The sequence below is a fragment of the Takifugu flavidus genome, chromosome 1 (assembly GCF_003711565.1).
Source record: "Takifugu flavidus isolate HTHZ2018 chromosome 1, ASM371156v2, whole genome shotgun sequence".
In the NCBI taxonomy this organism is placed as follows: domain Eukaryota; kingdom Metazoa; phylum Chordata; class Actinopteri; order Tetraodontiformes; family Tetraodontidae; genus Takifugu; species Takifugu flavidus.
The window spans coordinates 17,903,673-17,920,300 of record NC_079520.1 but is presented as its reverse complement, the minus strand read 5'-3'; the positions used below and the strand labels follow the sequence as shown (position 1 = coordinate 17,920,300).

General features: G+C 42.4%; 2 protein-coding genes and 1 long non-coding RNA gene across 3 annotated transcripts; 1 reads left to right on the top strand and 2 right to left on the bottom strand.

Annotated features, from left to right (window-relative positions):
* Positions 1–416: 416 nt before the first annotated feature.
* LOC130534831 (uncharacterized) lies at positions 417–2,364 on the bottom strand. The gene is made up of 3 exons (XR_008952974.1): positions 1,155–2,364; positions 799–907; positions 417–656 (listed from the first exon to the last, which is right to left on the bottom strand). It is a non-coding gene; the product is annotated as an uncharacterized LOC130534831 (long non-coding RNA).
* Positions 2,365–3,021: 657 nt separating this feature from the next.
* dlx4b (distal-less homeobox 4b) lies at positions 3,022–6,117 on the top strand. The gene is made up of 3 exons (XM_057049409.1): positions 3,022–3,585; positions 4,235–4,428; positions 5,562–6,117. Exons 1-3 carry the CDS (start codon positions 3,264–3,266, stop codon positions 5,811–5,813), a joined length of 768 nt encoding a protein of 255 aa, XP_056905389.1. The 5' UTR covers positions 3,022–3,263; the 3' UTR covers positions 5,814–6,117.
* Positions 6,118–9,313: 3,196 nt separating this feature from the next.
* Positions 9,314–11,864, bottom strand: dlx3b (distal-less homeobox 3b). The gene is made up of 3 exons (XM_057050784.1): positions 11,368–11,864; positions 10,542–10,726; positions 9,314–10,222 (listed from the first exon to the last, which is right to left on the bottom strand). Exons 1-3 carry the CDS (start codon positions 11,705–11,707, stop codon positions 9,908–9,910), a joined length of 840 nt encoding a protein of 279 aa, XP_056906764.1. The 5' UTR covers positions 11,708–11,864; the 3' UTR covers positions 9,314–9,907.
* Positions 11,865–16,628: the final 4,764 nt, after the last annotated feature.

Sequence of the window (16,628 nt, the reverse complement as noted above, 5' to 3'; positions counted from 1 at the left end):
TGACTTGCCAGAACCACGTTATTCAGCCAATCAATTAAAAGTCTAACATTCGGCGGCAGAGGGCTGTGTTGCTGTCATCCACTGTCTGGTAACAATTATGCCAAATGATGAATTCAAAGCTCAAGCCAAAGCAAAGCAAACACACTCCCACTTTTCCCACGCACTGCATTCACGCCGGGTCTCAGGTCTGTTACTGTTCTGTGTCTGAATCTACTGGGATTTTTGTTTGTTTGTTTGTTTATTTTCTTTAAACTTGACTGAATTCATTATTGGTCCATCTGACCGCGCATCAACACCTTCAGACTTAATAATTTTCCCTTCAATTTAGGACCGCTAAACACGCCAAAACGACTTCCATTTAGGGCAAAATAAAAGCAAAACAGGTGTCCCAAAACATGAGGTCATTAGGTCGAAAATTCATTGTTTGTTCAAAATAAATTGAAAGTTTTACTTCCATTAGACGATAAACAATTGATCCTCAACGATACAATTAAAAATGCAGTTTTGGACTTTCGTCATTTAATTATTCATTGATTATGCCTACTTAAAAGATCATAAATCAACAAATTTACAAAAACATAAAATTAACTTTTCACCCAAACTGTCAATCTGTTGCCTTCGTCTGTTGAGAGTATCAGGTACCGATCTTCTTATTCCTGAGACAAAAATGTGACAGAAAAGCGGTAAATTAATAGAATAAATGGTTAAACAACAACAAACAAAAAAAAACCTTGTTCGTTTTAGATTCAGCACGTTCGTGGGTGCCGTCGGTGCGCTGCCAACACAGAACTACTGCACCTTGACATGCCGGTGCTGCGCGTAAAATTGCCTCTTTGCGACGCACCTGGGGGAGTGGAGGTGGGGGTGGTGGGATAATCCTCGACACGGCTCAAGCTTGTCCTTTTTCCTGCAGCACAGTTAGACCAAAAAAAAAAAACAACAACCCATAAATCTCACTAAAGGCAGTTGACGCAACATATATATATTAAATTGCAACAATCAACAAACATAGAGCGGTTTGTTTCATTAAAATAATAATCATAGCAATAATGCGCATGATCGTATATTTTTCCAGATGTTGCACCGCTGCGAACAATCTAGATTTTATCTGAGCCTGCGACTTGAGCTCTCTGCATTTTTTTTTTTGGCCTCACTTTTGAACATAAGTCGGGGACCAGCCGCACATGAGCGCTTGTTCTCGGCGTGTCAGTCGTCCATGGGGGTGACATTTATTTGCGTAATCCACTCACAGTTTCCCTCCCAGAGAAAGCTGTCACTCTTCTTCAGAAATGCGTGGTGGAAAAACTCGACTGGGCGCGCAGAAAACACGCACCTGTGACACACCTCTGCCCATATGTAGACGCCAGTAAGTCTGGGTTGCGCTGAGGGATTTTTTTCTCTCCAACATTATACCTGATTCGGTGTAGTGAGAACAGCAGCATGGAGGACTGATCCCTTCATAACTGCAGGGCTCGGCTTTCTTTCTCCTCATAACACAGACGTAATTACAAGCCTTAAAAAGCTTCGACCTGTTTCTTCCCTTCCCTTTCCCCTTAGCGTAGATTGGTAGATTCTTGACAGACATGCACAACCAGACCCCCATAGCTGCGCAGGTTTGTGCGCCTCACATTCTGTGTGTCTCCATTCTGGCCTCGCTCTCCGCATCCGACTCTCAAAAGCAATGACATTAAGTTCCCACCGCCCTCATAATACCCAACACCTGCTCCATCAGCCACAGAAATCGCGCTGTGTCAAGTTAAATTATTATATTGCCGCTATAATTGCAGTGAATCGCTAATAGACAAAGCCACAGTACAACATTCTCCCATGATATAATTTCCCAGTGAGGATTTACAGCTGGGAGGCTTCGAACGTGAAGTCAAAAATTTACACCCACAATGCTGCAGTCTTTTTCTGTGTGACTGGATATTTCTGTATGATAATAATTTGCGGCTTTGTTCTGGCGGGCTGGTCGGCTGGGGCCTGTGTAGGAGTCGGGAAGCGGTCCAGCCCTCAGCAGGCCTTCGGTGCTGCTGGGCTCTCAGTAGTTGCAGGCAGGGTATATGGGACATGACCAAAATGACGGGGTTGAAGAGCAACTCAGCACCGCGCTCATCCCGCCAAACACTCACACACTGCTCATTATTTAACTGCGACTCGTGTGAGGGCACGGAGGTGCAACATTATGGCCTCCAGCACATGGCGGCTCTCTTAGATCGACCTTAAAGTAAACGGCCTCTATTTATTCCCAAGTTCCTCTGAAGATCAGGCAGAAACAGGAAGGCATGACTGCTCTCTGCAATCTTTGACAAAAAAAGGTCAAGAAATCACGACAGGTAAACAAACAAACAAATAAATGTAGTGTTTTTGCTGCGATATAACTCGCTTAGTGGAGCAATGTATTTATGTATAGCGACATATGTCATAAAAAAAATCTAACTTATCCAGGCTAAAATTGAAAATAGACAGTCTTGTTTTCTGCGATTTTCCATAAAATAGGCTACTCCTGTTGACCTATTTCATATTTGACGGCCAAGACTTGATTTCTTTCTACATGCTGTAATTGCAGCCGAAGTTTTTCCAAACCTATTGACAAACAAAATGTATATTGGTAATAATATATTGGTAATAATATACATTTGTTTTCTAAATTATGCACAATTCGTTTGTTAAACTCATTTGGCAAATTTCAATAAGTATCAATACATATTTGAGTATTAGTAGGAAAATTGCACTAAAATGAATTATTTATTCTACATTGTTTATTAAGCTTTAGCTTTTTAGAATTAAAATTTTATTTGTCTTTTCATTTGCACTGCAAGAAAATTCCAATACGTTGCGATTGCTCATTTTAATTTCAACAAAATTAAATATCTTTATATGAAAATCACAAATTGTGTCATAAATGGAGGCTGTAGCTGGCTGCTCATGTATCCTGGATCACATGTTAATAGGGTTAATGGTGGAGCTTCAGTGACAGCTGGCTGCTGAAGACCAATCAGATTGCTGGCTGATGGAAGGCAGTTTGTTTGAGGCTGTGCAGGCAAGAGGTGTTTGAAGAACAATGTCATCTCCGTCAGTGATGTTTAGCTTTTATTCGGCGTTTTCCTTCTAAATGCCGGCTAACATGCACACTATTATTCGCTACAGTTTTTTCACTCGCGCAGTTTGTCGGATTTATCTGTGGATTTGATCTTTTTTGCTCGGCAGAACTCATGAAACCCTCCTCAGAGCGACGCGTTTCTGGACTCGTGTATTAGCTAATGATGTCTATGGGTTTCATTCCTGACAGCCTGAATGCCTCTGAGTCCTCCAAATCGGCCTTTCTAGAGTTTGGCCACGGACATCCGGCGCACCAGCAACACCCCTCCGGACTTTCAAGCATTTATCCCGTTCACGGTCTCCACAACGCTGCGTATTCCCAGCATGAAAGCCCTTTTCCCGGCAATGCGTCCTACGGGCGCTCTTTGGGTTACGCCTACCCTGGTGCAGTGAACACTCACCCAGCGTCTGCTTACATGTCGTACCAGCACAGCAATCACAGCAATAGCAGCAGTCTGGCCCACGGGAGATTAGATCATACAGGTAAATCTGTTTGAGAGGAAGTTGACCGTTGAATCAGTCTGTAATTTTGGATTACGCACAGTAATGTCCTTGTTTCTTGATTTGGTGGAAAACAGCAGCCTGCTCGAACGAAGTCAACAAGAAGTTAGCTCCAAAACATGTTTTAATCAGTTCAAGACGATTCCATTACTCCATCGTCAATATCAAAATGTGGCCTGTGTCTGCTTGTTTACCACTCTTGCCTGTACGCGTGATTGTGCTTGTAGTTTTACTAACCATGATTTTCCCAGGCTGAACTAAAGCCGGTGCACCATGAGCCAGATGTGTCCATATTGCTGTTTGCCTTGGTGAAACAGAAAGTGGCAGCTCCTTAATGATTGATGATAAATTATTGTTACGTTCTTTATACAATTTTTTTATTTTCTATTATACTCCTTATATCTGGTCATGCCTAAATTACGTTGGTGACTCCTTCAGTCTGGCCAGTAAAACAGGATTTTTTTCCCCCTCTTGCAAGACTAAAGAGTGTGCTTATAGTGTGTTTTCTAACTCTGTAAGAGACCGTCCTGTTTGGACACACATTTATTTTGATCTACAGCCTCACAGACGTGGGTAAATCTCGTAGTTCTCTATCTTTCATCTGATTTGTCTCCTCCAATTAATCTATAAGATCGCGGGAACCCGGCGGTGATTGACAGTCGGGAGCTTCGTCTAAATGGAAAAGGCAAAAAAATCCGGAAGCCTCGAACCATCTACTCCAGTCTGCAGCTCCAAGCTCTGCACCAGCGCTTCCAGCAGACCCAGTACCTGGCCTTACCGGAGCGCGCAGACCTGGCGGCCAAACTGGGACTCACTCAGACTCAGGTGGGCTTTAAACACTCCTAAAGGGGGATGAGCGTGGGATCATTAATTCATAAAACATAAAAGAAGATAACAATAAAATACTTAAAAACTTATTTTTTTTATATTAATGAGGTTAAAACAAACGCAGAAAAGTATCACTGAGAGAAACGGATTGAAAAGGATACCTCTCATCTCCGGTGTTATTGAGGATCACGAAGATCAAGTGTGAGCCACAGTGTTGTGATTCGTGACTCGATCCCTTAATGCGCCGCTTATTTACGGTGCACATTTCCTTTGTTGAGACTCATCCTTGAAAATCTCTTGATGAATGAACCCTGGTCTCTAAAATTATCAGCAGAAATACAAAAAGAGACACTATTATGACAACGTTTCAATTCAAATCAGTTGTTTACACGTGCATCATTATGAGCTACGTTTTCCCCTTTATTTAACCGGAAAAATCCCATTGCGTTTAAAAAAAACTGCTTTTATATCCAAAGGAGCCTTGGTAAACTCTAAAATAAAGCCAAAGCAGACATGACATTAACGTTTGATTAGTGTAATATTCATTCTTCCAGCGACTATTTTAGAACCTGCATAATTAATAGTGTGACATGTGCATTAAAATATTGTGGCTCAACTCCCCCGCGTCTTTAAACTCACAGCGTTGATCTCGGCATTTATCTCCCTGATTATTCAGCAGTTCTTCGTGCTTAGATGTTTAAAGATTGTGTTCTAAAAATCCATGCCATTGATGATCGCCTTTGGAATCAGCGGATATTTTAATCACCCAGCGCTCATTTGAGGTTGCTTTTGCAGCCGTTGGTCTGGCGCACCGCTGGACCCATAAAACGTCGAATGAAAAGAGCTTTGTTGTAATGGATCACAAGTGTCACTCAGCCATAAAGCTGAACGGCTTAACGTGCGCCAGCATTCGCGCCGGGATTCGCCAAATAACGAAACGAAGATGCGCGTTATGAGGAACGTTTCTTTTTACTGCCCTCCAATGTTGGATTTTATTGCCGCTTTAAAGGGCGCATTGTGCTTAATTTGGAAAAATATGCCAATAAAAAGCACTTGGCTGAAATTTCCTTTCAAGTATCGGTGTTGATTGCTAACAGCGTTGCACTTTGTGTGGTTTTATTTGCTTCTAGGTGAAAATATGGTTCCAGAATAAGCGCTCCAAATACAAAAAAATCATGAAACATGGCAGCGGATCAGAAGAGCATCTCCACAGCAGCAGCTCGATCTCCCCCTGCTCACCTGGGCTGCCCCAACTTTGGGAGGTCTCAATGGCGAACAAAGGAGGCCACATGCATCCAAATAGTTACATGAACAGTTTTGGCCACTGGTATCCAAACCACCCTCCTCACCAGGACGCCATGCCCAGGCCTCAGATGATGTGAGTGCTTTGCTTTTGATTTCACGCAGGCCAAATGCTGGGACCTTCAACCTCAACCCCCACCCCTTCCACGCGTGTCATTAAAACTTTAGCGTATACCAGATTTACGATGCAAAGACGTCACCTGGCTCTGACATCACCTCAATTCACGACATCACCGCATGCGCCGAAAAGTTGACGCGTGCAGTTAATTCTGCGTTTTTACCCGACCTTATTTTGTGCATGATTAAATTTGATCGCAAAACAAATTTCAGAAAATTGATCTGACATTTTACAAATAAAAGCCTGCCGGTTTGATGTTGTCTGTATATATGTGCATATTTTTGTTATATACCCTCAGTCATGGAAAGAGCTTAAAAGGAAATAGACAGGTGTGCGTGATTTGATTTATCAAGCCAGTGTCGCTGAAAACTGAAGACTCAGCTGTGACAGTAAATCCTTCACTCTCTATGGATAAATTACAACATCGAGCCTATATTTAGACCATCAGTAGCCCGTGAGGTATCATACAGAACGCGTTTTATATCTTAGTGTTTTAATTTTTTTTTTTAATTTAAAGCTTGCGCGATAAAGGGACGAAAAATTGCCTTCAGCTTTGCGCACAAACAAGGTTGCGACGAAAGCGTTAATGCTTCAGAGAACCATGAAGACACTTTAACAACACTCTAAATGAATACTTCTGAAGCAGCCGCCCGTTGTCCTATAATGCATAAGTTGAATGCTTATCATTCTTTAAATTGTTACTTTCCCTCCTGGTTATGACAAAAAAAATGAGCGCAGTTTCTTTGATGATTTTCATCTTTAAACAAAACAAATGGTGATAGACTCCTTGAGGGGGGTGTAGAGTTTTGAAGAGACACGCACACACATTTAAAATAGCATAGATGCAGAGTCTTACCTTTGAAGTTAACTGTCTGTGCCTTCAAATTGGCAAAATGATTTCCTCACACAACCAGCACCATCTCCTTTATAAAGGTGTCCATCCTCGAGCCCTCATCTCCATAACCATTATATTAATGTTTAAACATAGAGGCTCTGGGAAAGAAGGTGAGAATTGCTCAATTAAGTGACAAGCCGTCAGGGAAATTATAGGCAATTTTACATCTTCAGAATGGAATAATGGCTTTGTGGATTTGGACAGACAGAGTAGTACCTTTCAACTGGGTATGCGATTATTAACCAGGAAGACTGAGGGGACAAGCTGAGAGGAGACAGAAGCCTGAGAGACACGTTGACGGGCTATGAAAGGGACAGGTCTGACTGTATCAATGTTGGGGCTGGCTGAATTGATCAGATGAGGTGTCTGATGGGTATTAATTGCAGGATAGTGATGAGAGGGAGAATAGCTTGTTATTAAATCCCACTAGCTTTCAATGGAAGAGTGGCAGAGCAGGTCTCTGGGGCGATTATTGTTATTAACTTGAGCGATGTCTCGCATAACATAATCGGGAGCAGCTTTGCTGGTGCAGTGAATGAACACATGATTCGGTTATGGGAAGGGTTGACTTTTATAGCTTGGCACACACACACACACAGACACACACATGGACACACACATAGGAAGGAATTGAAATGGGTCAGAAACAAAAATGTGTGAGGAGAAATGTCATTCATTTTCAAATTTTGGGGTTATGGAGAGTCATAAGATAACACTTCAGTTTGTAGATGGATGCTGGGTGCACTTGATCTCACGATTTAGGGATTGGACTGTGAAGCATTGGTACACTGGCCGGAGGTCAGCCAGGGTTCAAGAGTCCACAGCTGTCAAGGATGCCTTTCTTCCATCATTTCACCCTGGTTTACAGAAAAATGGACGGACTGAGTGATCCTAATGTTGGCCAGGCCAGGCCAGAGAGCTGGACAGCTGCTGGAAGTCTTTCCATGGATGCATTCCAGTTCCTGACCTCCATCTCAGGCCATATTGCAGCACTCCAGGGACAAGTGCCGACAACAACCCACTGTTGACTGTTGTGAGGAGGGATGGCTTACATAGGGGACAGGACACTCTATTTAGGGTGCTGTGATGTTGGGCCATGCAGGATCACATTCAAGTTCAACAGTTCATCTCCACGGCTACTTAGACATGTTAATGTTTCGAGTTGACATATATGGACATGTCCGACAGCCCACACACGCAAGTGCAGCCTGTAGCAAACACGCGTTTGTCTTCAGTGCAAATGTATTCCCTGACAACTAAAGCTGGGCCCACACATGATGAGGGAGTCACCAAAGGGGGCTCACATGCACCCTTGATGAGATTTCATTTATATTAAAAGGCAATAGTAATCGTGGCGCTTTTGTCAAATCAGCACAGGGTTCTAAAATGATGAGTGATGCAATAGACAACTGGTGTTGTGTTCAGGGTACTTGGCTTCAAGGGAATACAGCTTTAGGAGCTATGACGTATTTAATTTTTTTACCGCAGAATGTTTAAACACTTTTGTATCTCTATAATAAGCGCTTTTCACAATAAAATTAATGTGGTAAAAAAAACACTTTTTCACTACATGTAGTTATATATTTTTACATGAGACAACAACATTTTTAACAATAATCTAAAATGTTTCAGATTTAAATCGTAGGCATACTTTTCTGGATACAAATTCTTTTTTTTAATAAGGAAAAGTGGTGAATTGTTTGTTTCATAATCACAATAGAACACTTTTATGTTGTTTTAATTATTGGTAGTTGTATTGTTGTTGTGTACTATTAGGTCGATTGTTGTATTATACACAAACATAGATTGTTATAGCCGTTGTTGGTGCCGTTAATTAAAAAGTTAATTCGTTGTTTTTTTTTGTAACATTTTTTGACCACCTGCACTGTTGCGAACTTTCAGTTGGCAGAACGCAATATGCCGAAAATCCGACCAGGAGTGCACACCGCCATCCAAACTGGAAGCAGTAATGAAGGACGTGAAACCACTTGAACCCCACGGGAAAACTTCCGCTCTGCGCGTCATGACGCAGCGGTGGTCCATGACGCCATGGACGACGCTGCCGTCAGCGGTTTCTTCATCATGTACTTTCTTCTGCAACATATTTAATGATTGGCAACGCTGCCAAACGCGGCTTAGAGTTTGCTGTCTATAGTTATTTGCTGGGTAGACGACGATAAGGAAGTTTTGTGTCACCGTCTCAATGTCGCTCTCATAATAGTCATTATCGGAATTGAGGTGTTTTCAACCTTTTACACAGGTTTCAGGTGTGTGTGTGTGTGTGTGTGTGTGAGAGAGAGAGAGAGAGAGGGAAGGGGCAGGATCCTCTTATCTAGCCACATAACATCAATAAACCAGTGGTGACTCCAACATGTCTGCCTGTGTATCGCCTCTAGTGCGCTGCGCAAAACAGAACAGAACTGCGACAAATAGTGCTTAAAAATACATTAACACGAACAACATCAAATATGGATGAAGTTTTATAGATGATTGTTGCTGCTGTTTCATTTTTGTGTTCCCGCAAAGGCTGAAGAGCAGCTTGTTCATAAAGAGGGTTGAGACATGCGTCCAAGTAACACCTTTATTCATTCGACAAGAAGGCAACAAAGTGAACTAATAACATGAATATGGAAATGATTTTGGAAGCACCACAGTGCAGTCGTGCCGTTTCAAACACACATGATCCTAGTGGTCCTGCATATTGACATATATTTACAGCCTTCGGCAGTTTGCACACGTCCATATAAATATGACCTGAGGTGTTTCTGTTATCTGTTTTTGACCAGCCCGTATGTCAAAATCGAATTTAACGTGGATCAACAGCACAGTTTTTGCTAATATATGTAGTTTTTGCTTAGGTTACTTGTTTCAAAATTGCATAATCATTTACAAAAGAAAACGAAGAAATATAACATAAGAGATAAATAACTTAAAAAACACGCCAGTTGTCCGTTAAATATGCTGCCACGAGTGATCAGAATTCCCTCATGTTCTTTGAAAAGGGAAAGCCAGCTCAGGATTATTTTTTTTAAAATCATCCATAAAAACCAACAAAACACTGAGCGTTTTACTTCCAGGTCTGCTTCCCGGTCCAAGATGCAGTCCTTGTTGACAGACCTCGTTTTAAAAAATAAAACTTAATATGTGCTTTTGAGTCACTGTCAATAAACCGCTCCCACGCTCTGCTGAGGGACTGGATGGTGCACGGTGCCCGGGTGCTGTAGATGTGATCCCTGCTGGTACCAGTGGTTGTTATAATCCTCCAGATAGGGCGGCGACGAGTTGTGCGTCGGCTGCGGGACCTGAGGTCTGTTGATCGGGGTGTTCTGTGCGGTGCTGTTCTCCCACACGGCGGGGGAGGGCGGAGAGTTACAGGCCATGGAGTCGCTGGCGTTGGGGCTGTGATCCAGGGGGACTTCGCCGTTTTTGTACAGCTTCTTGAACTTAGACCTCCGGTTCTGGAACCAAATCTTGACCTGGAAGAGTGACACGTGTGTTAACTGTAATGCACAAATCGTAATTATTATTATTATTATTATTATTATTATTATTATTATTATTATTATTTCATAATATTACTGTAAATATTGGTTTACATATAATGCCTTTAAGCACAGCTGCAGTTAACGAGACTATTTTTTATTATTTTCGCACGCAGTGAAACCTTGTCATTATTTTAAAAATAACAGAAAAAAAAAATACACGGGCACCCTGCACACCATGCACAATTGCGCACAAATTTTTCGAAACAAGAGAAAGCAATCTTGTGCTATATTAGCTATTTTGTCAGCCTACCTGCGTCTGAGTGAGGCCGAGCTGAGCCGCCAGTTCTGCTCTCTCGGGCAGAGCAAGGTACTGCGCCTTCTGGAAGCGCCTCTGCAGCGCGGCGAGTTGGTAGCTGGAATAGATGGTTCTCGGTTTGCGGATCTTCTTTGGTTTTCCGTTCACCATGCGCACCTCGGGCTCTGGCTCTTCTTTTACTATAAATCACAGGGAAAATGCACTGACATTAGGGAAATGCTTGGAAAAAGAAGAAGAGGAAAGAATATTTCGAAAAATTATACAGGTCTGCTCATGTGATGCATAAAGACACATGCTTTGTCTTACTAATACATCAACGACATCATAAATTAACACAAAACACATATCACGAATTAAATAATGCTACACGCACTTTGAATCCCCACTCTGGCGGGCTATTAGTGGCATTAAAAGTGACTGAGCGAATTTTATTATCTTTAATTAATCATTATTGTTTTATGGACAGCTGTTAATGGCCAGCTCGTTCCCAGGCCAGCAGTTAAAACAAGACATTAACCACAGGCGACATGTACTAAGTGAGACCTGATTTTTTTTTCTTCCTTTTAAAATGTGTGTTTAAATATGTATGAGAAACACGTATAAAAACAAGTAATCGGCTGCGGCCTATATTTAAATGAAATTCTTTTAGCATTCTAAACAAATTCAAGGACAGTCAAACGAAATCATGGCGAAATGAAGAGAATAAAATAGAGAATGCGTGGGGTTTCGTAGTGGGGGGGGGGGGGGGGGGGGGGGGTGTTATCTTGAACTCGCAGACAAACACAAGCGCAGTAAACATCTGCACGATTGTCACACTTACCTGAGCTGGGGGGCGAAGCCTGCAGGTGATCTCTGTTGTAATGTCCGAACTGTCTGTAGCCGTTTGTGTAGTATTCTGATTTGGTGGCGTACGCTCCGGCGCCCCCCATCCCGTTCAGATTAAACTGATGATGGTAAGAGTTCATGGGCTGTCCGTACGGCGGGCTCTGATAATATTCGTGCTGGCTGTGCGCCGTCTGTCCGCTGTAATAGCCCATATCCGTCACCGAGGACTCGGGGAGAGTAGGGGAGTCCTTGGAGTTCGGGTGGCAACTCATAGATCCTGGAAGATCGGTCAAAATGCAAGCGATTTTCTTCTCATAGGTCTGTCCGACGCTCATGGTAATAAAAACAAGCCTCCACGGTGAGAGAAAGGTCCACTGGTGGAGTCTTCCCTTCAGCAGAGCGCGGAGCAGAAGTGGTTTGGACGCACCGGCCTATAATCCTCTGAAACTCTCCCAGCTGCAGAATCCTGACTGTAGCATCGCTGCTTCTGAGACACAGGGTTATAGAGAGCTGGGAGCCGCCTCCTCATTGGCTCGGCTTCTCCCCCCCCCCCCTCCCAGCTCCTGCGCTTCAGGCAAACTCAGCCTTCAGCTATTGCATATGAACACATAGCAGTGCCTGGTGACTGTCGATTTACTTTTACTGGCTCACTTTACAACACTGGTGACCTGACAGGTACCGTCTGTCCGTCAAAAGCCCACAGGTAGGCACAAGAGCGGCCTGTAAACCTCAGGACGACGCTGCCAGCAGGTCGCCCTTTTTTAGCCTGTGTTTTCTTAACAGTTCCAAGAAATTCTAAGATCAGACTTTATTCAGAGCACTGAAAGACCCCCACTCAGCTTCTTCACAGACCACTATTGTCATTCAAAGGTGATGGCAGACAGTGAACTTTACGCAAAGAGATGGAAGCGATAGGTTAAAGACTCGTTCAACCGATGATCGCCTGTGGGTAAATTCCTCTACACGAGCTGTGTGTGCGCTCTCTGTGCGTGTACGCACATATTCATCCATAGATCAAATATTTCTAGTATTGTTGTCGTATTATTAAAGCGAAGTTGCCCTGAATATTTAATGCAGCACAATAAAAGTATCACAAAATTAAACGCGGAAGATTTTGATGGGTTGTTGGAACTGAGGCGAAAACGACGGTTCACAGCGCCTCCTACTGGCGTCATCCGCCGATGACCCTCCGTTTATTGCACAAACAATAAAATAACGTCTGCGTTACGAATAAAACAATGTTTTGATGAGTTATTAAAATTGATATTTTCACACGAGCCTGTCTTTAAACGACAGTGTAAAATAACACACAAATTCCGTCTGTTCTATCCGATACCGCCATCTATTGGTCTTTTTGTGAAGAACTACATGTATTACAATAGTGACGTGTATTTTACTTTGCTACTGTTCCCATTAATCTACATATGCGTTCGTTACCACTTGACTACCAAATACTAGTGTGTATTTTCTTATGATACAGAGGTACTGGTGTTTATTCAGAAAGCATACATGCATAATTTGTGCCATCACATAATTTGTGTCAATTTAAAGATTGGTTGACAAACTTTTAAAACGCATTATGTGGCACAAATTACAGGCTAATTATAAAATACTACACACATCGCATCAATACGAGTAATCTCTTCGGATAAATAAAATAAAACTATAACTAGAATCTATAAAATTATATAAATTTGAAGTATTGAAATATAAACGTTCTTTTCCATGCAATTGTCTTGTTTTTTTTACTTTACTTTTTTTACTTGTTTTTTTTACTCAAATCCGTTTGAATCTGAGTACAAGCGCTATTAAAGAATCGATAATAGCTTAGAAATTTAGTTCTCGCGAGAACATTTGTCTGCAGCAACAATAACAAAGTGTAGTATTTCAGAAGCCGCCATCTTGCAGTAACCAGTAATAACCAGGAGATGGCACTAATATCTTGAAAATAATATGCACGTTTCTTCCGTCACACTCAAACGCGTCCACATAGAGCGATAGAGGTAAAGATGTGGGAACATAGAGGGGGGAAAAATAATAAAGTGAATTTGAGCATTCTGTCAAGTTAGCGATGGTGGTTTGGGTGTTTTGGACTATGATGTTATCATTTATTTCTGTTCAGGGAGTGGATGGTATACAGATTAAGTACTGGACTAATTATTAAGGTTACGTTTTATTATTATGATTCACAGAAACTAGCTTTTCAAAAGAATCATTTCAAACTTTTGCCTCTGTTCGGTTGCCTTGGGTTACACCTGTGGGAAGCCATCATATTATTGCAGACAACAGGCACCATAATCTGTGTTTTTGTCTAATTTGCAAATGTCTTTCCAGACACCAACCGTGTGGAGACTTTACAGTTGCAGCTACTGATGTAGTTTCTCAGCTGTCAGTTCTGAAAGTCCCAAGAGTTTCTTGAAAAGAGTACGTATTTGCATGAAAATGGATCCTGTGTGCGGTCAGGTGAACTCTCTGCAGCCAAAGGATTGAGCCTTCAGACCTCGGTAACATGAGAGGGCTTTCTGGGATGTGTTTTGTTCTTTTCTAATGTCATGTGTAAAAGTGGAGCAACTGGCTCAGCTCCAGCACAGGACAATAGCTCTAATATAACATAGAGGTCCCAAGTAATTACAGACTAACTGGGGTTGATCGATTCCAAACAAAACAAAAGTGAATTTTAGTTGCATTTTCATCCTGCCTGATCTTTCTGAGCCATCAGGGAAATCAACACTAGATCCAGCAGTAGCAACATTGAGACTAGTGCTGCCCCAATGTGACACAGGAGGGGAACTTCTGTACAACTCTAATACAATTGGCTCTGGGGATAAAAATAATAAATAAATGTTTCTCCTCTGGTAGAAGATGTACTTTCCGCAGTTCCCTTTGCAGCTGCCCTCTGGTTTTTCAATTTTAAAATGCCCGTTTCAACATTCCAGATTGAATTGTTTCTTCCTCAGAGTGGGACAAAGAACTCAGGGTGCACTCTGTTTTCTCACATCCAATGGAAGAAACCACTCTGCTGTTGGCTGTTTCAACTGCAAAATAAAGAATTCTGCAATGACAATTTTATTGAAAATGAAACAAAGGGTCTACATCAACAAAATCATACACCTACACTGCAGAGGAGTAGTTTGGACTTTAATTATGAGAGAGCTGGTGACATCACAAAACCAACTCCTCTCCTTGCTTCCTACACCCCCACAACCATCAGCGTAATTTAGACTTCCTTTGAAAACTTCAAGGAGGCTCTGTGGAGCTCCTTGAGATAATAATGCCCACTGGCAGGGTTGTGTCGGTCTGACTGAATGGCTGCTTCATTCAGGCAGTCGGGACACTCTTGAGTGGGAGAACTGCAACTACGTCAACCTGGTAAGTCTTTCCTTCTTCCCCTCGCCCCCTCCTTCTTCAGTCCCGATTACAGTTGAATAGAGAATGACTCAAGGCCTTTGAATAATAATACAGATCTGTACATGCAGGTAGGGAAGCACCTTATAATTTATTTTCTCCAAATTTCTGTCTCCTCAGCTACATGGATTCTATTCAATGTTCCCAAGCTGCTGGGGCGGCACGCTGTCCTGTCATGGTGCGTGTGCTACATGTGGCTTCACATCAGAGGAGCAGAGACCAGGTAAAGCCTGGGTAATGTGTCCACAGCTGTCAAACAGTCAAAACGCTAATGGAAGACAGATGTTGCCAGATGTTAAAGGACATGCCCTTCTCCCAAACACCCCACACACTATGTTACACACACAACATACTCAAAACAGCATCTAAATGGGATAGTCAACCTCATGGATGAATGGTTGAAGTTGCTGTCAGGCAAATAGTGCAGCAAAGGAGTACATGTCCAAAACTCCTCAAAGTGATGGCAACTGCTGCTTTAGCATGCAAACTCAAGCAGAGGGGCACATGTTCCTTGAAGGATGTCACTGTCATTCAATTCCACTGACAAACGGCAGTTGTGATCATCTCTGATGTTGAAGCTAAAAAAGGAGTAATGGGAAATGGCCACACAGTAAGTTTCACGCCTTGTTTCACTACTATGATATTCAGGCCTCCAAATGTGAGGGCATACTTGTGGGATGTAAACAAACATCCCAAAGACAGAGAAAATGGGCCTCTGACCTGGAACGAATTCCATGTCAATTAGCATTTGCAACAGTGCTCACTAATTGAGTGGCTCAATGAGTTGTACAATGAACCAGTTTGAGTCCATTCTTTTCAGCTCGAGCATAGATCTCTTAAAGAAAAGACAGAAGATCATATAGTTTCCTCCCTCTCCCACCTCTCTGATCCCTTACTCCTCACATGACCCATCTTCTGAGAATCTCCTCACAGAGCCCAAGCTGCACACAGGCATCTGTACCAGCACCCCATCCTGGCAACAGCAGCCACCCTGACAAGAATTCACCTCTTCTCTTGGCCCTACTTTGCCAGGAGTGGATGAGTAAGAGCGGTCCGAGGAAGCAGCTGCTCAGCGAGTGATCAAAAGAGAGGGAGAGACTTCTTTGATTACTGCCTCTTTGTTCGCCTTCCACTCAAACTTTCACATTCACTGGGGCCACTTTCTGAATGGGCTGTGAGCCAGGATAAAACACAGCGATAACGCCGTTTTGTGGGGTGAAGTTATCCTCACATCTATTTCTGATTAGAAACATTCTGTTTATAGCCTAATTCAAAACATCTGTCCTTTGTGATTCTCTTTTAAACCAAAAATTTATGTTTAAAAAAACAAAAAAAACCCAAAAATCCCATCCTATTCTCCCATGACGATAGTAACATCCCCATTATCCCACAGTTCTTTTTGACCTTTCAACCCTTTGTTGCGATCTCTTTTGGCAGTTATCACCGACGAGTGAATAAATAGCCTTGGTTCAGAGCTCAGCTCTCCTTGAGTGTGTCGGGTTGAGATGCCCTCTCCCAGGATTTTAGCAGGAAGCTCCACCCTGATCCCAGCATGTTTGTTTTGGCTGAGACTAAACCGCATAGAAGTTTAGATGGAGCTGGTCTTTACTATCTGCTGATTATCAATCCGCACCATCTCCATCGCTCCAGCGCAGGCAAATGCGTTTACTGTCGTTCCAACAGTCAGATGAAGGGACTGAGCCTGTGATCGATAAAATTGAGGAAAAAAAAATCAATCGCATCTTCAAAAACATCTCCTGTGATTAAAAAAAACATCCAGAACCTTTGTTCAGGTGTTTGTCATCTACATAGTTCAAATGCCCACAACAAATGTACTCAAATGCCCCTGAC

Excerpts from the sequence above, each read along its gene's own strand:
- dlx4b (XM_057049409.1), top strand. The coding sequence starts at position 3,264 with ATGATGTCTATGGGTTTCATTCCTGACAGCCTGAATGCCTCTGAGTCC. Across the intron at positions 3,586-4,234 it reads CGGGAGATTAGATCATACAG|ATCGCGGGAACCCGGCGGTG; the intron begins GTAAATCTGTTT and ends TTAATCTATAAG. Across the intron at positions 4,429-5,561 it reads TGGGACTCACTCAGACTCAG|GTGAAAATATGGTTCCAGAA; the intron begins GTGGGCTTTAAA and ends ATTTGCTTCTAG.
- dlx3b (XM_057050784.1), bottom strand. The coding sequence starts at position 11,707 with ATGAGCGTCGGACAGACCTATGAGAAGAAAATCGCTTGCATTTTGACC. Across the intron at positions 10,727-11,367 it reads GGCTTCGCCCCCCAGCTCAG|TAAAAGAAGAGCCAGAGCCC; the intron begins GTAAGTGTGACA and ends TGTGATTTATAG. Across the intron at positions 10,223-10,541 it reads TCGGCCTCACTCAGACGCAG|GTCAAGATTTGGTTCCAGAA; the intron begins GTAGGCTGACAA and ends TCACTCTTCCAG.